Source organism: Spermophilus citellus (genome assembly GCF_964194105.1).
Source record: "Spermophilus citellus genome assembly, chromosome: 6".
Lineage (NCBI taxonomy): Eukaryota > Metazoa > Chordata > Mammalia > Rodentia > Sciuridae > Spermophilus > Spermophilus citellus.
The window spans coordinates 83,160,392-83,184,810 of NC_138187.1; the positions used below are offsets into that span (position 1 = coordinate 83,160,392).

General features: G+C 36.2%; 2 protein-coding genes across 7 annotated transcripts in view; one reads left to right on the forward strand and one right to left on the reverse strand.

Moving 5' to 3' along the window:
* Positions 1-5,526, reverse strand: part of MASTL (microtubule associated serine/threonine kinase like) — a gene marked incomplete at its 3' end in the record, with an annotated part of 29,988 nt that extends 24,462 nt beyond the window's left edge. For all 6 annotated transcript variants that reach the window (XM_081300148.1, XM_081300149.1, XM_081300145.1 and 3 more), the window contains exons 1-2: positions 5,256-5,526; positions 2,692-2,829 (exon numbers count right to left, since the gene is read on the reverse strand). In XM_081300148.1, coding sequence (XP_081156274.1) covers positions 2,692-2,829; positions 5,256-5,438 — 321 coding nt within the window. In that variant the 5' untranslated portion in view covers positions 5,439-5,526. The remainder of the gene's footprint in view (positions 1-2,691; positions 2,830-5,255) is intronic.
* An 822-nt stretch (positions 5,527-6,348) lies between these two features.
* YME1L1 (YME1 like 1 ATPase) overlaps positions 6,349-24,419 on the forward strand; it is a 47,600-nt gene continuing 29,529 nt past the window's right edge. The window contains exons 1-4 of the mRNA XM_081300572.1: positions 6,349-6,550; positions 13,895-14,026; positions 19,779-19,941; positions 21,700-21,798. Coding sequence (XP_081156698.1) covers positions 6,518-6,550; positions 13,895-14,026; positions 19,779-19,941; positions 21,700-21,798 — 427 coding nt within the window. The 5' untranslated portion in view covers positions 6,349-6,517. The remainder of the gene's footprint in view (positions 6,551-13,894; positions 14,027-19,778; positions 19,942-21,699; positions 21,799-24,419) is intronic.

The window sequence follows — 24,419 nt, forward strand, 5'->3', positions numbered from 1 at the left end:
AGTTATACATTTTTTTTTTTTAACCAGGAATTTTACCCAAGGGTGCATTACCAATTAGACACATTCCCAGCCCTTTTTATTCTTTTCAGCAGGGTCTTGCTAAATTGCTTAGGTCCTCACTAAATTGCTGAGGATGGCTTTGAACTTAAGATCCAACTACCTCAGCCTCTGGAGCCACTGGGATAACAGGCATATACCACCATGCCCAGCCAGGTTATGTATTTTTGACAAAAATATTACAAAGTATGCTGAATCTTTCTCAGTTACTTCTACCAGATGAGACATATAATGCAGATTTGGAGAGAGGTTTGTATTCTCTTCCTTTTTTTTTTTTTTTTTTTTTTTGGTAGTACTGGGGATAGAATGCAGGGTCTCAAAAATGAATGCTATAGGTAAGTGTTTTACCACTAAGCTACATTCCCAGACCTCTGCATTTCTAATAAGATTCCAGATGATGCTGATGCTGCTTGTCTGTGGACTATATTTGGAGTATCAAGGATCTAAACCCATGGTGAAGTTAGGTAGACAAGATAAGGTTTACAGATAAATAGGATTAAATTTCAAATATAAGTAAAAATAGTGGTGGGAATGTAGCTAGTGGTGGAGTATTATCTAGAATGTACAAGTCCTGGGTTCCATCTTTAGCAATCACTCCCTGCCCACCCCACCTCCCCAAAAAGGAAAGAAAAATATTATAGTTGTTTACTTCTACTATTTTTAGGACATAACCTTTGGAAAAAATCTACCAAGTTGAGCAATTCTTGGACCTGCTCTTTCACTCACTGTTGGACTTGGTTTCAGGAAATTCCTGGTTTTCCATAGAGCTAAATTAGAATTGATGTTATAGCCGTAGTCATGGCTTTGGGGAAGGGGGTCATACATACTGCATATGAAACAGTATTTGTAAAGGTATTAGAGGACCTCAGGAAGAACTAAAGGATTAAATAACCCCTTACCTTCTTTGGATACGGCATAAATGAATGTTCCCTTTATAGTCTGTAAAGTTCTAAATAGTAAATATTTTAGATTTTACAGGACTTTATTGCAACTATTTCAGTCTGCTGTTGTAGTGCAAGAGAAGGCATAGATGACATGTAAACAAAAGAATGTGGCTAGGTTTTAATAAAACTTTATTTACTCTCTGAATTTCAAATTTCATATAATTTTTTTGGGGGTAGCTGGGATTAAACTCAGGGGCATTCGACTACTGAGCCACATCCCCAGCCCTATTTTGTATTTTATTTAGAGACAGGGTCTCACTGAGTTGTTCAGTGCTTGGCTTTTGCGGAGACTTGTTTTCAATTTGCGATCCTCCTGGGATTATAAGCGTGTCATTGTGCCTGGCAAGTTCATATTATTTTTTTTTAAGATGGACACCATACCTTTATTTTATTTATTTATTTTTATGTGTTACTGAGGATTGAACCCAGTGCCTCACGTGTACTAGGCAAGTGCTTTACCACTGAGCTACAGCCTCAGCCCTTCATATAATTTTTATATATTTTAAAATACTTTTCTTTCCAAACTTTTAAAAATACAAAAACTATTCTTAGTACACATAGTATATATTTTTTCTTTTTGACTCTGATAATGAATCATTCTAAAAAGATCTCCATCTCCCCTCTAAAAAGATCTCTTCGAATCTTATTTCCTGAAGGGGCTCTCTTTAACCTGGCTTTGAAGGTGAATTCCAACACAAATTTGTGTCCTCACTCAAACTCCTTTCCCTTTGAATCACCAGGTCTCATCTCCCACATAAAGGAGTTCTTTATAACCAAGTACTGTAATTTACAATTCATTCCAGTTTTGAACAATAAAATAGTTGGAAAATCCTAAAACAAATTCATCAATAGTCCATTTATTAAAGGAATTATGAAATTCATAATTTTATTAATGAAATTCTGTTATCATTGAAAATGATGAGGTTACCGTTAAATGGAAAAAGCAGAATTATAGTATTTACAATATGATAACATTTTACCATTGACTAAAGTTGTGGTTTGTCAAAAAATGTAATTTTTCCTGAATTAGTCCTTTATGCAAAAAAAAAAAAAAAAAAAAAAAAAGATACTCCCCACATCTCCAGAAGAGATTTAAAAAAACTTTCCAAACTTTCTGCCCATCCTAGTAAATCTTTATACCACATTTGACAGCAGTCTAAAATACTTGAAGTTTTGCTAAAAGACTAGAGATGGATTAAATTCTCAGGTACCAAAGGAGTTCTTAAATTAGACATAATTTTGAAAACCGACCTAAAGTATTCTTTGGATAGGATTAACATCTAAATCAGTAGACTCTGATAACGGAGATTACCTCCATGATGTGATTAACCCTTATCAGCTGAAGGCCTTTAAGAGAAAAAAAAGATTGATATCCCCAGAGGAAAGGGGATTCTGCCTCCAGAGCTACAACTTCAATCCTTCCTTGGGTCTTCAGGTTAACAACCTACCTTGCAGATTTTGGACTTGCCAGTCCCCATGGTCTTCTGAGCCAACTGCTTAAAGTAAATCTTTGTGTCTTTTATGTATGTACACACACACACACACACACACACACACCCTATTAGGTGTTTTTCTCTGGAGAACTCTAATACAACTGGCAACCTGGCCAAAATCATAAAGCTCTTGAGTGCCAGAATTCATATATGGATGGCTGAGTCCATGAAGAAAAAATGTAAAGCTATTTACTCACCAAGTAGACATTGTTTGCTGACTGCAGTGAATAATACAAGTGGACAATGAAAGGACTTTTGCTTAGTGCCAGTGCATCTCTCTCAGCTTGTACCTGATGAGTCATATTTTTATTGATCATATCTGCTTTTTTGACAACCTATAATAGAACACATGACAATAAAAACATTTTATTTTTTATTACAAAGTGTCCTCAGGTTCCAACATTGCCATCATAAAAATGAGAGAAAAAACAGATATTATTCACATCTCACACTGCCACCAGGAAATGGTACCAGAAAACTAGTAAGATGGTGAAACAAACAGCATCAAACCATTATTTTCAACATAGAACTGCTCATCTTGGTATTAAATGGCAAAATTATCACATCCATTTTGACAAGGAAAAAAATTAAATAAATGTTCCCTAACTGATTTGCATGTTTACAGAAAAGATTCTGTTCTGTTATTATAAAAAAGTCAAAAGATAGTAATGTTCCTAATTATTCCCCAGATAACCAGGAACCTGGATACAGTGTAATAGCACTATACATATACACATCCGTGTATGTATGTGTATGTGTGTGTGTGTGTCTTTATTTATTTTAAACTTCTGATTCTCTAGCAGATAGGAACTGAATCAAAATGTTGGAAGTTTGTTTGCCTCACTTGAGCAAGAATGATTAGAATTAATGAAAGTCTCAGATGCTGTCTTACAGAAAACAACTAACTATATTTTTGAATTTCAGGGTAATTGTCACAGAAACAAAAGTGTGATCTACATTAAAGTTGGAGCTCTGAACTGAACAGTAAGACACACTGGGATCAATTATCATTACTATTACAAGAAAAATGCATTTACCTAGTATTTAATACATCCATTAATACATGATAAATTCTAGCCTTACTGCCTTTCCTTAAGAAAACTAAAGGAAATTGACAAAGGAACTTTATAACGTGATTTCACCTATCATTCCACTGGGTTGGGAACTCTGTGAGGACATGTTTGCTTTGTTCATTACTGTATCCCATATCCCCAAATATTTATTTAACAAATTAATTGCTGCTTCCATTTGAACAATTGATAATGACTGATTACTATGTACGGTAGAAGGAAAAGCAAAAATCTTGGGAACATATAAGGCAAGTAACAATAAATTTCAACATGATGAGTCTGAAAGATCAAAGGTTTGAAGGAGAGCAAAAATGAACCTTCATACAAGAATAAGATAGGTGAAGAGTCAGAAGGGTGGAAGAAAAGCACTTAAAGGAGAACAAACATAAATATAAGCTCCAAGGCAAGAAAATACATAGGTTAGGGGGATAGTCCAATTGGTGTTGCTAGAACTTGGGAATGGAAGGAGAGGTTAGTAAAAAGAATGAAAGGCAGAATTGTGAGTATTAATTAGGAGTTATGATACACAAATGAAGTGGAAGAAAGTTAAATTGACTCAGGTTTCTAGTCCAAAGGACAAGGGCAATGGTAGAGTTATTAAATGGAGAAGGGAATACAGGAGGTTCAGAGTTTAGACAGTAGGTGGAGGAGATTGTTTAATATTTGGCAAGTATAATTTGGAGATGAGTGATAAATATTCACTTGGCATTTTCTAACAGGAAATTCAAATTTCATCCAGTCCGTTGGATTTTCCTTTCCTTTACCTCCTTCACTCAGTGCTGAAGTGTGAATAAACTGAATCCTTGGGAGTGGACAGAATAACTTCAAATACATATTAAGGGTTTTAAGAATGACATATACTGGTTTAAGGATAAAAGGATTGACTTAGCACACGTTTCATCTTGCTCTTTAAATGGAAATATATCCTAGACTCAGAGTGGAAAGTGTGAACAGAAAAAAATGAGATTTGTTTAATGAGACCTTTTGGTTGTATAAACAGGTCAAATAATCTATATCAAAAAAATATAGAATGAAAACAACTATTACAAACAATGAAAATTCCAACCTTCATCCTGGTAAAGGCTATATTAGTAAAAAGGATCCAGAAGATACATAAAATGAATAGGTAATACTAATTTTAACAATTTCATAACAGATTTGAAAGTCATGTAGCTTCTTCCTGGTTAGGATCAAACTCTAAATTAGTGGCTACAAATTAATTAAACTGGGACAGAAAGATTTCAGCGTATCTGTATGTCAAAGCAAACAAACTAAGAAGACATCACCAGCTACTTAAAACTTTTTGGATTTAGAAACATGAGTCAAATTCGGATTAGGCATGAATCATGGCTGTAGCTTTAAAGGCCCACTGACCACCTCAATCAAGTCCCTTTTCCTCTGGCTTCAGTGTTCTCATTTGTTGACACTGGCTACGGCGAAGGGGGTCAAGTTTTGCTATTTTCACTGGGCAGTGTCTACTAGAATGTGGAGAGAAGGGCGGGGCAGGGTAGGGCAGAGGCCGCAAGCCTGACGGGATCCAAACAGAAGTCAGTTCGCAAGGTTCTGCAGGCTTCAGCAAGCCGGTCCAGACTAATTACTGCAGCAGGCCCGGAGCCTGCCCAAGTCAGAAGGTACAATAGAGGGCCGCTCGGCTGCACGCCTTCCCTTTCTTTACTCCTCGACTTTCTTACCTTCACTGCATACAACTTGCCGCCTTTCTGTCCCAGGTACACTTTCCCGAAGGCGCCGCGGCTAATGGGCTTCATTATGGTGAAATCCTCAATGGAGGGCGGTCTTGGCACCGGGATCTTATTCAAACATTCTCCTGTCGCCGCGCCTCCCTCGTTCTCTTCGCTCGGGGCGTTGGACTCCATAGCTGGACAGCTCAGATATAGGAGGACAGCCGGCCAGGCGCCACGGCCTTTCCCAGCCGCAACTCCCGCCAACTGGGTTCAAAGTGAGGCTCCGCCCACACCGCACGCTGTCCGTGACGTCACCGCGCCGTCCCGCCGAGTCCAAAGCAGCCCCGCCCTGTCACCTCCCTTAACTAAGTACAGTTGCCCAATGGGCGTGAGGTCTTGGTACTGGGAACTTTTGAGTTCCGCACAGAAATTTCGAAGGCGGTGACTCACGGCCCGCTGACACATCTTGTTAGGAGGGAGGAGGTTCAAATAGCTCTGGCCAACAAGAAGAGGGACAACTGGGACTTGAATCTGAATCGCGGGATTTGAAAAGATGTCTCCCCGCCTCCCAACGAGTCTGCAAGGAACCTGCCCAGGTCTAGTCCAGACCTGCAATTTACCCCGCCCTTCCCGACCTGTTTGGTCTGTTCAGGAAAGCAGTGGCCCGAGATGACGTTTGGAAGCCAGGGAAGCCACTGAACGTGTGAAACCGGATGTGCAGGAGGCGGGTAGCCGACACTGTTACCTGAATTTATTCACAAAATGTAATCTGCCTGACGGAAAGAGGCTAAGACCAACAGGAAGAAGTTTAGATTTATTGCAGCCAAAAAACCCCGCAAACCTTCGTAGCAACCTTCAGAACAATACGATGGATAAGGAAGCTACAGAGAGCCTGAGAAAGGTTCAACAGGGTGCATGCTGTTCCCCCTTGTAAAAGTGGGGTAAACCCACGCTACAAACAGCTTAAGGGATTCCGTTCCTTGCCAATATCCAGAGGCTCTGTGCCCGGAGGACGTGGTACTATCTCACGTCTTTGAAAAGGCGGGGCGCCGATTTGCCCCGGAAGTACTGTTGCGTTAACGCCTTGCCTTCCGGGGCAGATTGCTGTTGTAGCAGCTGTAGGAAGGGGAGGCCATTTTCCGTTTCTGAGAAGCGTAAGGGGCAAAGGAAGGGAGAGACAGAGGGGAAAAAGAGGGGGCTCAGCGCCTCCCTGCCGGGCCGAGAACGGAGGACAGTTTCGGCAGGCGGGAGAGGTCGCTGAGGGCCCGGAGATGTTTTCCCTGACGAGCACGGTGCAGCCCCAGGTGAGCCCTACTTTCAGCGTGTTTTTCTGCGGCCCTGCCCGCGGATGTTTTCCAGTTGCCTTCGTGGAATCGGTTTCTGGGAAGCGAACCAAGGGAGGAAAACGATTAGCCCACGCAGAGTTCCAAGGTTGAAAGTGGATCATTGGATAACGAAGAGAGTAGGACCGGAGACTTGAAGGGCTGACAGCTAAGCATATGGGGTTCGAGGGGAGAGGCGCGGTATAAGCGTGATGGAGATCGGGGCTTATCGGATTGATTGCGTGGAATTTTCTGGTAGAGAACCCGTCATGCATTGTTCAGGGCCGGACATTCTGGACTGGGGGTTGGGGAAATATCTTCTCTTGGATGTAAAAGTAATGTTCTTTCCATCCTTTCCGAGCTCTCTTTTTTTTCTCCTTGCAAGTGAATTTAACCCAAACATTCTATAATAATTTGACTAACTACTTTTTTTTTTTCTTTTTGGTCAGAAAAAACTAATAAGTATTCTTTCTTTTCTTTGAGTACTGGGGATTGAACTCAGAGGCATTTGGCCAAAGAGCTACTTCCCCAGGCCTTTTTTCATTTATTTATTTTGATTCAGTGTTTCGCTAATTTGTTGAGGCTGGCCTCGAATTTGGTTCCTCCTCTGCTTCACCCTCCCGAGTTGCCGGGATTACAGGGGTGATTCATCATGTCCAGTTTATGAATTTTGGTGTAGTTAATTTGCCGTTAAAGTTTTGATTTTAGCCTCATCCTCATATGAAACAAAAGTTAAGCCAGAGGGGGGGAGAAAAATTCTAAAGGGTTTTGATCCTCTTTGAAAGATAATCAGTTGTGACAATGTTTTGCCCTTTATTCACTTCAAAAAAATTTTTTTTTCTTTTGATGGCAACTTTTTCTCATTAAAGAATACTTTATTAGTTTCTGTAATCACACCCGCATAGATGAGACCATACATTTAATAACAGTATCTTACCCCTTTACAGAGAAAAGAAATAAGCTTAACATTTCTAGACCAACATGACTGTTAATTTCTGAACAAGGCCAATTCAACAGGTGAACTGGGATACTTTTTCCAAAGTTGTCAAAAATTCAAATTACATTTAGAGATGTGTATGTTTATATAAAAAGACCAAGGATAGTAGTATGTTTTGAGTTATATAAAAAGACCAATAATAGCACCAACAGTTTTTCCATTGTCTGCAATCATTGAATAAAATTGTACTCTCAGTACACGTCATTAGTGGTAACATTTTGATAGATTGATTTGTTTATTTATTTATTGTAGTTATAGATGAACAGAATACCTTTGTTTATGTTTATATGGTGCTAAGGATGGAGCCCTGTGCCTCACAGATGCTAGGCAAGTGCTCTACCACTGAACTACACAGCCTCAGCCCCACATTTTGATAGATTTCTTTTTTCCTTTTCTTTCTTTCTTTTTTTTTTTTTTAATTTTTGAGAGTGCTCAGAGCTTTGCAGACAAATTTTTTTTTGAGAACATTCAGATTTAAATTTTTTTGATACCTTTACTTTCTTATTTTAAGTATATGGTTGTGTTCCTTTGTTTAACTCCTCTCCCTCCTTTTTTGTAGGAGTGCAGTACTGGCTGAATAATAGAAAATGAAGTGGTTGGTTAGTTATTGGGCAGCAGAAGAACAAAGCAAATATGGAATTTTATCTTACTAGTGATATTAAGTACAGATGATTAGGGAGTTAGCCAGGTGAACAGTGGACAAGATATTTCGAGATTAGAGAAACAAAAATAAGACTAGGTGGCTAGAGCATTAAAGATTAAGGGAAGGATTGCCAGAGATGAGATTGGAGAGAAGCCTTAAGACAGTTTAGGGAGTTTGGATTTCATTTTAAGTGAAAACAGTTGAAAGGAACAATTGAAGGTTTTAAAACAATCACACACATACACACACACACACATATACATATACGGGGGTGTGTGTATATATACACCCCCGTATATGTGTGTGTGTGTGTGTATATACACACTTTTTTTTGGTACGGGAAATTGAACTCTGAGGCACTCAACCTCTGAGCCACATCCCCAGCACTGTTTGTATTTTATTTAGACACAGGGTCTCACTGAGTTGCTTAGGGCCTAAGTTGCTGAGGCTAGATTTGAACTTGCCATCCTCCTGTCTTAGCCTCTGAGTCGCTGGGATTACAGGTGTGCATCATGGTGCCTGGCCTAGATTTTCATTTTTTAATGAATCACTTTGCTGTCTTGCTTATGGAGAATATGAAGTGGCAGGAGTGGAATTATATTGCACTACTTTGGGATAAGGGTGTTGCTCCACTAAAGTTGTGGCAATGCTTGTAAAAGTAGAGAATGAATTTATTTGAACAAAGAGTAGAATTTCATGAGAGGTGATGGAGAGAGATGTTTCTGGTTTGATCAACTGAGTACAGGAAGGTGCTATTTGCCTAGATGATAATTTGGGGAGGAGTCTGACTTGGCCTACAGTGCTAAACTTTTTGAAACTAAACTCTTAGTTCACATCAAGAACTCCTGGTTTTGAGGGAATTTATGATTGGCTGGATGGAGAATCGGTGCTATGTGAAGTAGTTAGAGCTGGTGAAAGGATTTTGTGTGGTGTTGGCTTAACTGGGCTCAAATACAGGACTCTGAAGTATTTATGCTATGTAGGATTATAAACATATTTGGAATTCCTAGTTGCTTAGTTGGTTGAATATACTTGAATTTAAATGTTAGAAATAGGGAAGACATAGCTGAACTCAATCACTCAGCTCAATCTTTTGTTTTTTTTTTTTTTTTTTCCATGCTGAGGATTGAACCCAGGGCCTCCCACATGCTAGGCAAGTGCTCTATCACTGGTTTACACCCTATCCCTAAAACAAGCCTTTTCAAAGAAATAGGCAGATAATATATGTTTTTGTATTTGATTCCTATAGTTTAAAAGGAACTTACTGTTTCTGACTTCAAAAAATAATATTCTTCCAAAAATGCTGAAAGAAAATAAAGATCATCCATAATTTCAAGATACACATTTTAGAATAAATTCCACCCCTTTCCCCCTCTTTATTAATAAGGGAATACATACTTAAAAATATTACTTTACAATTTGCTTTATTCATGCAGTATCATAACATAAATTTATTTCTGTATCAATAGCTCTGAAATAAGAAGCCTTTTAACTGGAATTTTGAATCAGATACTTTGGGTTAGACTCATACTAATTGTTTGACCTTGGATATGACACTGATCTATCTAAATCTTTGTTGTCTTCATCTATTAAATAGGAGGTATCTTAGTCTGCTGCTAAAACTGAATCCTTTGAACTAGGTGATTTATATAAAGAATAGAAATTTATTGGTTCATAGTTCTGGAGACTGGGACATCCATTTTCAAGGTGCCAGAGAATCTGGCAACATGGTAGAAGATACCACACGATGAAAGGCATCATGTAAAAGAGAGGAAGACGAGATAACCCACTGCTATGAAAACCTAACACCTTTTGAAGATTCTACCTCTTAACCAGTTAAAATGACAACTAAATTTCAATGTGAATTTTAGAGAGGACAAATATTCAAACCTTAACAAGAAGTGAAATAGTAACAATTTTTTATGACTCTTACGAGGATTACACTAGATAACTAGGAGACCTGGTATATACTAAGAACCCATTTTGTTTATTCATTTACTCAACAAATATTTATTTAACGCTGTCGCTGTGTGTATTGATGTTACATAGTATTGAATAAAATAGAAAAAATAGAAAAAAATGAAATAGGGAAAATAATTTTTTGCCATTTGGTTATAAAATATGGTATAATGAAAAATACTTTTGTAGTTTTTGTAATCTTCCTGATACATAGCTTCTAAAATTGTTGGGATTTCATGAGGTTATTAAAATTCAAGGAAACTTGTTTATCACATCTGTGTTTTTGCTAATAAAATGACTTCAATCTGTAAATAGCCTGAGGATGGGACTAGTCAGGGAAAGGCCAAGTGGTTTGAGAGTGTACTTTAATTTCCTCATCTCTGGAGAGGGAAGGGTAAGGCTGGAAACTGAGCTCCATTAGCAACTCTTGAACCGGGAAAGTCACCCTATTTTGGGTTGGTGAATGTGTGCATACAATCCATGTAGAGGGGTGTCTCACCTGACTGGGGACAGAGTCCCTATAGTAGGGACCCTTTTAGACCTTGCTATAGATCTGGCTATTCATTTATTTTAGAGACTGGTAAATATAAAGTTTTTTTTTTTTTTTTTTTTCTGAGTTCTATTAGCCTTTCTAGCAAATGATCACGCCCTGTGACTGGCATCTGAAGTGGAGACAGTGTCATGGGACTGAGTCCTTACCCTATGGGGTCTCTTTAACTCCTCCTGGTAGATAGTGTTAAAGTTGAATTGTTGGGCAGCAAACTGGTGTTGGAAATAGTGTGGTGAATACTCTGAGACAGATTTTTATACAGATAATTAAGTAAATATTTAAAGTGTTAGCGAAAAGTACCAGGAAGAAAAAATAGAATAGAGAACATGGGTAAGACATATTTTTGAGGAAAGGTCATTGAAATATTAGGGTGGCTAAAGACAGGACTCCTGAAAAGATGATTTTTGAATAAAGAATTGAAGGGAATGTGAAAGCAAACTATATTACTGACTGGACAAGAGGGAATAAAAACAGTGAAAAGGCTTTGAGATAAAATCCTGCTAGGTATCTTCCAGGAATAGCAAGGAGGCCAGTGGAGCTAGAGCAGAAGGAATAAAGCAGGGAGCATTAGGGTAGGAGGTAATAAAGTGCCAAACCATGGAAGGTTTTATAGGTCATAGTTGTTAGGATTTTGGCTTTTTAACTCTGTAAGTTGGAAAAGAAGCCATTGGAGGGGCTGGAGTTTTGGCTCAGTGGTAGAGCACTTGCCTGGCATGTGTGAGGCCCTGGGTTGGAATGTCAGTAAAATATTTTATTTTGTGGTATAGTGTCATTTATTTTACTACTCCCTTTTCTCCAGTTTTCCGCTATTTTTAAATGTGTTGATAAAATTTTTTATCTCTGCATGTGCAAGCATTTGTTGGATTATTTCCTTAAGAATAAATTCCTATCGAAGAAGATCTCAGAAGATGGAAAAATGTACCCTGTTCATGGATAGGCAGAACTAACATCATCAAAATGGCGATATTACCCAAAGTTCTCTACAGGTTTAATGCGATGCCAATCAAAATCCCAACGGCATTTCTTGTAGAAATAGGTAAAGCAATCATGAAATTCATATGGAAAAACAAAAGACCCAGAATAGCAAAAGCAATTCTAAGCAGGAAGTGTGAATCTGGAGGTATAGCAATACCAGAGTTCAAACTGTACTACAAAGCAATAGTAACAAAAACAGCATGGTACTGGTACCAAAACAGGCAGGTGGACCAATGGTACAGAATAGAGGACACAGAGACTAATCCACAAAGTTACAACTATCTTATATTTGATAAAGGGGCTAAAAACATGCAATGGAGGAAGGATAGCATCTTCAACAAATGGTGCTGGGAAAATTGGAAATCCATATGCAGCAAAATGAAATTGAATCCCTTTCTCTCGCCATCCACAAAAGTTAACTCAAAATGGATCAAGGAGCTAGATATCAAATCAGAGACGCTGCGTCTGATAGAAGAAAAAGTTGGCTCCGATCTACATATAGTGGGGTCGGGCTCCAAATTCCTTAATAGGAATATGGCCTTAATAGCCCATAGCCCAAGAGTTAATAACAAGAATCAACAAATGGGACTTACTTAAACTAAAAAGTTTTTTCTCAGCAAGAGAAACAATAAAAGAGGTAAATAGAGAGCCTACATCCTGGGAACAAATTTTTACCCCCCACACCTCAGATAGAGCCCTAATATCCAGAATGTACAAAGAACTCAAAAAATTAAACAATAAGATAACAAATAACCTAATCAACAAATGGGCCCAGGACCTGAAGAGACACTTCTCAGAGGAGGACATACAATCAATCAACAAGTACATGAAAAAATGCTCACCATCGCTAGCAGTCAGAGAAATGCAAATCAAAACCACCCTAAGATACCATCTCACTCCAGTAAGATTGGCAGCCATTATGAAGTCAAACAACAATAAGTGTTGGCGGGGATGTGGGGAAAAGGGTACACTTGTATACTGCTGGTGGGACTGCAAAATGGTGAGGCCAATTTGGAAAGCAGTATGGAGATTCCTGGGAAAGCTGGGAATGGATCCACCATTTGACCCAGCTATCGCCCTTCTCGGACTATTCCCTGAGGACCTTAAAAGAGCGTACTATAGGGATACGGCCACATCAATGATTATAGCTGCACAATTCACAATAGCTAGACTGTGGAACCAACCTAGATGCCCTTCAATAGATGAATGGATAAAAAAAATGTGGCATCTATACACAATGGAGTATTATGCAGCACTAAGAAATGACAAAATCATAGAATTTGCAGGGAAATGAATGGCATTAGAGCAGATTATGCTAAGTGAAGCTAGCCAAGCCCTAAAAAACAAATGCCAAATGTCTTCTTTGATATAAAGAGAGCAACTAAGAACAGAACAGGAAGGAAGAGCATGAGGAAAAGACATAACAGTAAACAGACGAATGGGGGGAGAGAAAGGGAGAGAGAAGGGAAAGCATATGGAAATTGTAGGAGACCTTCAATGATACACAAAATTATAAGAGGTTATGAGGGGCAAGGGGGAGGGGGGAAAAAGGGGAGAGAATTGAACAACAGCAGAGGAGGTAGAGAGGGAAAATGGGAGGGGAGGGGAGGGGAGGGGGGATAGTAGGGGATAGGAAAGGTAGCAGAATACAACAGTCACTAATATGCCATTATGCAATAATGTGAGTATGTAACAGATGTGATTCTGCAATCTGTATTTGAGGTAAAAATGGGAGTTCAAAACCCAATTGAGTCTAATGTATGAAAGATGATATATCATGAGCTCTGTAATGTTTTGAATAATCAATTAAAAAAAAAGAATAAATTCCTAGAAGGTACGTTGCTGGAATAAGGAAAAAAATATATGTATTTAAAACATTTTTGATTCATATATCAAGAATAGTATCCTGAATGAATAGACCCAATTATCTTCCCACTAGCAGTAAGTGAATAATACTGTCTTTGACATATTTTTGTTTGCTGGCGCATGTGTTTGTGTGTTGCTGGGTATGGAACCCAGGGGCTCACACATGCTAGGTAAGTGCTCTTACACTGAGCTGTATACGCCCCAACTCAGTGTACAGTTTTGCTATGCACTATATGTTTAACTTTTAACATAGCCTAAATCCTTTCAAGGAAAAGGAGATGGTTTTATTTTAAAAAAGAAACACATTACTCAATTTGAACTTTTATCTTTTTCTAGGTTACAGTTCCTCTCAGTCATCTCATCAGTGCCTTCCATTCACCAAAAACCATATCTGTTTCTGTCAGTACATCAGTTTCTCAAAACCAGCATCGAGATGTAGTTCCTGAGCATGAGGCTCTCAGCAATGAGGTAATATTTTTTTACCCTGGCTGTATAAGAAAACCTTTTTTATATACTGAATTATAAACATGTTTGATGAAATATCTTTATTTAGACATTTATATCAAGGTGTCTTATGTTCATTGTAATTTGTAATTAAAGATAACTAATTATGGATTTTATTGTATATATTTAAAAATTACTTCATATAATTTAGAATTTTTTTTCACATTGGCATTGCATTTGGCATTCACCTTCAGGCTTACTGCTTGTGTGATATCAGTAAGATATTCTTTTGTGTTTCTCCAAGTGGCAGTAAACTCACCGGTAACTGACCACAATTAAATCTCAAGGAAGATAGTATACTGAGACATTATCATTCATTGCCTTATAGAAACCTTTAGTGTAATTAAACAGAATATAGATACTTGAAAGTGAAATATATGAACTAGGAAACCCATATTTTTAGTATTCATGTAATTATAAAACCAGCATTGCCTTGGATGTAAGTAAGTACGGGGGTGGGGGAGTACTTTGGGGGGTCAGTCTAGAGATAAAAGTTTAATTAGATGAAAAGTTTGTCATCTTTATGTTTTCTTTTTATTCTGTTTGCGCAGTTCCTGTTGCTTCTTTCTATATGCAATCCATTATCCTTTGTCCTGACACTCCCCTCTCAAATTGTAGTTCTTGAGAACTTTACTACTGAAAAGACTCTAAATTACATATAATAAGAGATTAACAAAAAGTAATAATCAAATAGAACAGTTATAATCATACTTTGTAGTGAAACATATCATATAAACGTGGTCCCTCTTAAAATAACTACTATGCTACACTCCTTCTTGTTGACCATGGGTAACTACAGTGGCAGAAAGCAAAACCACAGGTGAGGGATTACTGTATCTTGAAAAATTTCTACATGCAGCAAAATTATGTTCATTTTAGAAACTTTGGACAATATTAATATAGGTAGAAGAGCTATAATTCATCTGTGATCATGTTTTCCAGAGACAATGCTGTTAATATTTTATATTTATATTTCTTTTTTGTTGTTGTTTGGTGGTACTAGGGATAGAATCAAAGGTGTTCTACCCCTGAGCTACATGCCCAGCTTTTTTTTTTTTTTTTTTTTTTTTTTTTTTGAGGCAGGATATTACTAAGTTGCTGGGGTTGGCTTTATTTATACTTGTAAAGTTCCTACCTCAGCCTTCCGAGTCTCTGGGTCTCTGGGATAACAGATGTGCACTACCTTGCCCAGCTGGAAAATATTTCATGTCTCCTTCTTTTGGGCTTTTTATATTACATAATAATTGCATTATATTGCATGTACTGATTTTTTTTCATTCAGTGAACTTTTTATTTTTATGCCATTTTTATTATTTTTATTATTATTATTATTATCGTGGGTTTTTTTCCTTGAGATGTGAATTTGCTTTGTTGAGTAGACTGTTTTCAAACTTGTGATTCTCTACCTCCCTCTCCCAAATAGATGGAATTACAGATGTGTACCATGGCACTTGGTTCATTTTCTTTGTTCTTAATCACTTTTTAGTGTTCTTTGTATGATGTCCAGTGTTGGATATTGTTTCCAGTTTCTTTTTTGTTGACATAAACAATGCTATTATTGTTGTGCTTGTTGTTAAATCTTTGATAATTGTGTCAAGTAAAATTGCTGAGTTGCTGGTAAAGGACGTTTTTGATCCTTGCAAGGTAACTAAACCCTAGAAGCCAGTGTTTTGTTTAAGACAATAATGGTGTGAAATATAGAATTAATGTTCTTAATCTCTGTTATACCCTCCTTAGTCCTTCTATTTGTCTTTGGCAAGTACTTTTACAGTATCAGAACTTTTTCATATTTTTGAGTATCCTACCTCTTAACTTTCTTGGGGATGTGATGACTTCTTTGCTTAACAAACATCTGCTCCAAAAGACAAGGAGAAAACAAAACAAAACCTTCCTTTGAATTTTCCTCAAGCAACTGGCTTCCTTTTGCATTATTATTATTATTATTATTATTATTATTATTATTATTCTCTTATCTGTCTATCTATCTACCTCCTATGCTGGAGGCCAAACCCAGGGTTTCATGCTAGACAGGTATTCTACCATGGAGCCATATTCCAAATCTCTGCTTTAAATGAGTAGTTTGAGCTTGTATCTATTCTTAAAAAACTTTTGAGTCTCTCTTCCTATCTGTCTGTAACATCTCCCATTATAATTTGGATGTTACTTTTACTATTTTAAAAATATTTTTTGCTAAACTCATTGGTGACTTCCTTAGTGCTAAATACATGTCTTAAAAAATATGAATCTTAATACTTATCATTTGCATTTAACCAGGCCAAGTGTGTACAACTTTCAAAATAATTCCTTTAGGGCTGGGGATGTGGCTCAAGTGGTAGCGCGCTCTCCTGGCATGCGTGCGGCCCAGGTTCGATCCTCAGCACCACATACCAACAAAGATGTTGTGTCCGCCGAGAACTAAAAAATAAATATTAAAAATTCTCTCTCTCTCTCTCTCTCTCTCCTTTCTCACTCTCTCTTTAAAAAAAAAATAATTCCTTTAATTGAATGTTATTTCTGTGATTATATGTATATTTTGCTGGCATTTTAAAATTGCCAACTTCTTAGATATTAGGTTTATGTATAAGAGAAAAATGAGTTTATTATGCATATGTATCCTTATTTTAATTTTCATTCTTTACATTTTTCCAGGTTTTTAAAAATTATTTTATTGTTTTTTTTAATGTGGTGCTGAGGATTGAACCCAGTGCCTCATACGTGCAAAGCAAGCACTCTACCACTGATACATAAACCCAGCCTCTTCTCCGATGTTTTGATATCCATTTTCATATCTTTCATTGACATCTATATCTAAATATTTGTATTTATATGCTGCTATCTCTCAAGTATGTCTCCAACCCTTAATTCTTTCAAAAGTTTTCAAGTATCTAGTGGCTTATTAGACATATATATTCCTTTGGATAATATCCAGGGAACTTAGATACCCAAAACTGAGTTATTTCCCCAAATTCCAATATGTTTGGCTTACAGTGGTTTTAGTCCTTTATTATCAGTTTGGATCCAATCAGGAGAGAGAAACCACACAGTCACTTAAACAATAAAGGCTTACTCTAGAATTTAATGCAATTTAATTTAATATTTCAAACACCTACTTTTATTGGGAATTGGAGTAGATAGGGATTGGTTAGTAAGAAGTAATGAACATCCTAAAAGAAAATACAGAATTTGTGGACTTAACGTAACTAATACTTCTAGGGCTGAGATAGAGTATCCCTGGAAAAGAGCCCCGCTTCCAGGCTGAGGAATGACCTTGTTGGAGAGAGCATGACTTTGGCTCACAGAATGGCAGAGATGTCACTGTGGTATGATGCCAGCTGAATTTGCTGGAAATCTGTCCTCTAGACTGGAGAAAGTTGTTCTTGAAGATGTGTCTTGCAAGAAAAAATAGAAAAGTAGTACCGTGGAAAGATGTTGAGTGTTGCTGGCCACTGTGCATTCCAGGAGCCAGTAGCTACATACTATTTAGGAACCATGAGTGTTGCAGACTGGAGTCTGCTGAGAAAACACACTAGAACCAGGAACTCAAACTCTTTCTCTCCTACAGTTTATCTCTGGTAACTACACTGACAAAGCTTAACATTGTGCCAGTTGGCAAAGGAAAAATATTTAAAGGATACAGATTGATATTCATGGAGCCAACTAAATGATGAAGAGGAACTAAGAGACAGCATTTTGATAATCCTTATAGATAATCACATCCATTCAGAACTCCTTATCTTCTCAATCTCTACAACCTACTGGCTTCTTCAAATATCTGTTTTCTGTGATTTGTTACATACCTTTTTTTTTTTTTTTTTTTTTAATTTTTGCTGGGAATCAAACCCAGAATGCATCAGCCTTCTCTCTTACACATTCTGTCTTCTTTATTAGAGGATTTTCTTTAAGTAAAATGAAACTGATCATATTACTGATGAAATTAAATTCAAAGAAGGCTTTTCACAGTTTGGCTATAGACCATCTTTCTAGTTCATTCTTCCTTCACTTTTGGAGACATTCCAGATCTTGGTAGGACTTTTGTTCGTTTCATTCCCCAGGCCTTTCTCCTTCATCATTGCTAATTATTTATTTTATTTTGTGATACTGGGGGTTGAACCTCATGGCACTCTACCACTGAGCTATACTGCCAGCCCTTTTATTTTCATATTTCAAAACAGAGTTTTCACTCAATTGCCAATTCTGGCCTTGAACTTGTAATCCTTCTCCCTCAGCCTCCCAAGTCACTGGGCATGTGCCACTGCTTTTGGCCATCATTTTTAATAGTTTTTTTAAAATATTTATTTATTTATTAGTTATTGGCGGACACAACATCTTTGTTTGTATGTGGTGCTGGAGGATTGAACCCGGGCCGCACGCATTCCAGGCGGGCGCGCTACCGCTTGAGCCACATCCCCAGCCCCCATTTTTAATAGTTTAAAAGTACTTTTAAATATTTTATTTCATCATACTTCTGTTTTACTATGTGTTGCCATGATATATGTTAGCATAAATGGATGAGTTAAGCATCCTACCTTTGATCCTTAACATTGCAGATTCAGGCATATTTTAAAGTCATTAGTGATGAAGAAATGGACTATGGAATATGAGTCATTTGTCACATATCTAGTAAACAGTAAATCCATAGACATAAATTCAGAGCTATATAATTCATGGATCTCTCCTTATGTCAGTCATAAGAAGGTGATACTTGTTCTGCTTAGTTTTTTCTCTCCTTACTTTGATGATTTAACTGTTTGGGACTCAATAATATGTGATTGTTAACTTGTTGGATCATGTGGATAAGAAAAATGAAATCTACACTGTATGTATTTACCTTAAAAGTCTTTAAAGATAAGCATGTTTTTACACATTTTTGTGATTGTTAAACATGTTTTGACCTTATTGAATGTTCCTCCTTATTCAAAGTTAGATATAGTTACTTTATAACCCCCTCAGCTCAAGGAAGGATCTTTATCAGGCTAGAGAAATGAGATGTCCTCTGATAATAGAGATATCAGTTATTTTAGTGGGCTTTTATTTGTGAGCACTTAGAAACTGGAGGAATTGAAGATTATTACTCAGTTAAAGCATCTTAAAAATTAACCTCAAATCACTTCTGCCCCTGACCATGTAGAACACACTTTTTTTTTTTAATCTTTTTTATAGTTATAGATGGACAGAAGGCCTTTATTTTGTTTATTTTTATATGGTGCTGAGGATTGAACCCAATGCCTCATGCATGCTAGGCAAGTGCTCTGCCACTGAGCTACAGCCCCAGCCCCGTAGAACACACTTTATAACTGAGCAAGTAGTTACTCTTGTTTTTGTCATTAAATAAGTGTTTGGCTGATGTTTGATAGGCTAGCATTAGATGAGAATCCCTTATGAAGAGAGGGAAAGGATATAGAAAGCATTTTACTTGATTTTTGTGAATCATCATGCTTAGTTCAGTGGTGATTTTAACTTGAATGAAACATTTTTTACTCATATTGAAATATGATTTTATTATTAAAAATATCATTAGGGATATCGTGTTTTGACCATTGTCAGACTTTACATGACTAATCTCAGTAAAATTAGAACTATAAGAATGTTTTCATCAATTTCTATTTTAAGCATTAAGAAATTAGTGTATTTGTTATATTTTAATAATTTTTTAAATAATAAATCTCTTTAAATATCTCAATGTTAATGTTTATTTGGTTGACTTAATCTTTTACAGCCTTCACTTAATTTAAGGGACCTTGGATTATCTGAATTGAAAATTGGACAGATTGATCAACTGGTAGAAAATCTACTTCCTGGATTTTACAAAGGCAAAAACATTTCTTCCCACTGGCATACATCTCATGTCTCTGCACATTCTTTCTTTGAAAATAAATATGGTATGTTGATACATTTTTTGTTTGAATTAAAATAAGCCATTTTTTATATTAGTAATGATAATTATATTAGATACCATTTATTAGTTTTTGTTATGGGCCACTTTATTTTTGAATTGTTTTCTATAAGTTTTTTTATTAGAATAATGTTAAATTTACAGAAAAGTTTCTACAATGATACAGAGAATTTCCATATATGCTTCACCTTGCTTTACTTAATGTCAACATCTTATGTAACCATTGTATATTTGTCAAAACCAAGACTTTGAGATTGGTATGATATATGTTTTTGGCATGACATTTTATTTATTTTCTTTACAACATTTTGAATTATGTACAGAGTATTTGGATTTCAGCAACATTTGATTTAACTAAATCATTAATTTTTCCAGTAGTATCCTTTCTCTGTTCCAGGATCTAATGCAGCATACCACATCACATTTAGAAGATTGTTTTATTATCATTGTTGTTTTAGTTTTAGGTGACACACATTTGTTAAATTCTGTATAAAATACTATACCCTGAGAATACCTTGATGAAGACACAAAGTCCTTTTTATGGAATGTCTATGTATTTTCTTATTTGAGGTTTGTAACATTCTGGTATTATAATGAATAGGTATACTGTAATCTGTTGAAAGGGATGTCATGTCAGCTTCATGAGTTACTCTTTGGAAAAATATTAGAGCTTTACCAATCCATCAGAATACCTGTTTCATATTGATGGCAGGACAGATTTGTAAATCAGTACAAGTTGTGAAAGTCTCAAAAGATCAGGTTTGAATAGTTTATGATGAAGGCTTGATTTCAAGCTGTACTTTTCATTAGCTTAATTCATGTTCAAATTCTTTATTACTCCATTGTCCTTACTTCATATAAAGACATTAAAAATGCAAGAATGAGAAAAAATGCAATGTTTTTTGAGTTTGGTGGCTCAGACTGACAATGTGTTTCTGTTGTCTCTATGCAAAACTCCACTTGACTTATAGTAAAGGTTCCATTGGATAAGTTTTTCTTTATTGTATTATTATTCATACTGCTCTTCTAATCTGCCTAATTACATTTATTTTTAAGGTTCTTTCTCATACTACCAATTGCTTGTATTGGTTAGGCAGGCAGAAATATTAGGAAGGCATCTCTTAATTTGTCCTTATGAGTTTTTGTGAAGAATCTGTAATTCCGACACACACAGATGGATAATAACCACTTGTTTTCTATTGTTGTTGCTGCTAGTCGTGTCACTGGGATTTTAAATGTAAAGTGGGATGGGACATATTAATCAGGGGCAGGAGTTTACGAGCATGGAAATAATCATGCCTTACAGATATGGAAAGAACTCACTTCATGCCCAGTTACTGTAAAAACTTTGGAAGGATTAGTAATCTGGTTTACATTTTTTTGTCACATCATTAGAGCTTTTGAAATTATCTATGAAATAAAAATTCTTCATTTCCTTGCTTTTAAATAAAAGCAATTTTAACCTAAATGTACATACCTTTTACCTCTATGGATTTGAATTTAATTTCATCGGTAATTACATACACCAGATAAAAAGACAAGTGATAGTAAAGCAAAAAAACTGCAGTTATAAGTGATTGGATTAACAATGCTTTAGCTATTTTATAGAAGTGAAATCAAGGGCAAATAAAAGGTGAAACTCATGTATATTATATAATATTTGATACAATTATTTACATTCATATGATTTTTGTGTTTTTGTTTTAGCAGTTAGGAAATTCACTTATTTGCAATTTCCCTCCAGGTTACTTAGATATGTTCAGTACTTTGCGTTCCTCTTGCTTGTACAGACAACATCCAAGAACTCTTCAAAGCATTTGTTCAGATCTTCATTACTGGCCAGGTATGAAGCAACAGATGTTTTTATTTTGGAAACCATAGTAGATTTATTGAACATATTAAGCGTGGTCTTTGTTGGCCATGTTAATGATTATGAGCATCCACTTGCAGTGCATAGTAGGACTTAGAGCATTTGGAATTGATTAATTTCAGTAGTTCTATTTAATTTTTGACCTGGGAAATATATAATAGGAGCTAATCTTTGTATATGAGTGTTACGTGCCACAGCAAAGCAAACTCCAGGGAACTTTTTTACAATAGATTGTTTTGAAACAGGTTTGAGTACATTTTTTACTTGACCTCATATTTAAAAACCCATTGAAATTATAGGAAAAAGGTATTAAAATGGAGATAGGGAACACCTGAGTTTTTATTACTAGACCTGAAATTTGAGTAATAAACTATGTGACCTCAAGTTGATAGCAAAGTCAAATTTGCATTTATTAATATACTTATTGAATACTAGGCACTAGCAATAAGTGTTAGGTTACAGTGATAATTGCAAATGAAAAAGACATTGTCCTCACTTTCAGGGAACTTAGAGTATCACAAAAGACTTGAATATTTTTAGTAGAACTTAGGAAAAACCCCAAGCTGAGAGTCAATAATAAGAGTGGGCTTAAGGATTGTTGATACAGTAAATAGTAGAAAGATGGCCCAAACTGGGCCAGTAATTGAAATAATGTTAACTTTTAGAATATAATTAGCAAAAATCACTTTCTAATAAGAAATGGGCAAGGGGGGTGTTTTAGGGGATTTTGTCTCTAGAGACTCCTGGTTTGAGCATTGATATCAAAGAAAGAAAGAAAGAAAAAATACCCCAGAGTAATTTGGTCTTGAATCATTCATACTTTTCCCGTGTCTTGCTTATTCAAAATAGTCTTTGATTTGTAGTCCGAAAGCATTCACTGCCTTGTTATTATTGAGGATACCCATTTGCTGTCAGTACTGATCACTGTATTCTTATTTTTAAATAGAAATTGATTGCTAAGTATCTCCACATTTTTTCTAAAAGCATGAAAAAGAGGCACCAGCTTGAGCAAAGAGACCAACCAGCCAGGCGAGGTGGCATATGTCTGTAATCCCAGTAGACTGGGAGGCTGAGATAGGAGGGATTGTGAGTTCAAAGCCAGCATCAGCAAAAGCAAGGTGCTAAGCAACTCAGAGAGACCCTGTCTCTAAATAAATACAAAATAGGGCTGAGGCTGTGGCTCAGTGGTTGAGTGTTTGCAGCCCCCTCTCCCAGTTCAATCCCCAGTTAACCCCTGCCACACCAAAAAAAAAAAAAAAAAAGAAACCAATCATCCTCTGATTAATGCAGGAGACAAGGAACACATAAAAACACTGATCGTGCATTAGGGTATAAAATTATCTTAGATTTTTATGTTGTAATTTAGAGATTAGTTTCTCTGATCTTCAGACAGAATGTAATAATAGGACTGCTAAAATAATACTGAAATACTAATAATTTTAAAAGGTCTGATCTGTGACCGAAGGGAAATCACATCTGAAATTATAGGCAGGAACCACTGAAAATCTGCATGTGAAAAACTTCTGGTTGAGGACAAAGTGGTGTTAAGGGAATTGTATATAATAGGAAATAAGAAAGATATAAAATAAATTGAAAACAAATTAATGTGAAATAAAAGTACGCATTAAAAAATAATATCAAGCTGAGTGCAGTGGCACACAATTGTAATCCCAGTGATTCAGGAGGCTAAAGCAGGCCAGCCTCAGAAGATTAGTGAGGCCCTAAACAACCTAGCAAGACCCTGTCTCAAAATAAAAAATTAAAAGAGCTGGAAACGTAGCTCAGTGGTTAAGTGTACCTGAGTTCAATTCCTGATATGAAAATAATAAAAACAGTGAGAGAGGTTTTTTTGTTTGTCTGCTTTTTTTTTTTTTTTTTTTTTTTTTTTTGCATTACTGGGGACAGAACCCAGTGGTACTCTACCACTGAGCTACATTCACAACCCTTTTAATTTTTTATTTGAGACAGGGTCTTGCTAAGTTACCCAGGCTAGCCTTGAAGTTGCAGTACTCTTGCATCAGCCTCCATAGTCACACTGCTATTTTAGGTGTGTGCTGTGTTATCCAGGTAAGAAATAACTTAATTAAACCAGAAACATGTTTAATTTGGAGAAACCAACATGGGTAACATAGGAGATCTCATCCCCCCTGAAAGAGTAAAGGATGAAATAGACCTTCTTATTTATTCTGTGAGAGTATTATTACTAAAGCTGGTCAACATTAGCACAAAAAAGGAATACAGTAGATCAACTTCTTATTATTAAAATATTATAGAAATCCTAAATAAACTGAAGAAAACAAGCCTAGAAATGCACTAAAAATATTTTATCATGATTAAGGAATATAAGAATAATGTAACATTAATAAGTCTGCTAATTCATCATGTTGACTAGAGAAGAAAAACAGTATTATTTCAGTGTATGATGTAAAGGCATGTGATCTGTTTTAAAAGTTATGTTTTCTAAGAACTCTTAGAAAATTAGAACTTTAAGGGGACTTTTAAAATTTCTTAAAACATTATTATGTTACCATCATGAGAAACAAAATATCTAGTACCCTGTTTTTTGTTTTTTCATAGCATTAATTTGGAGTTTT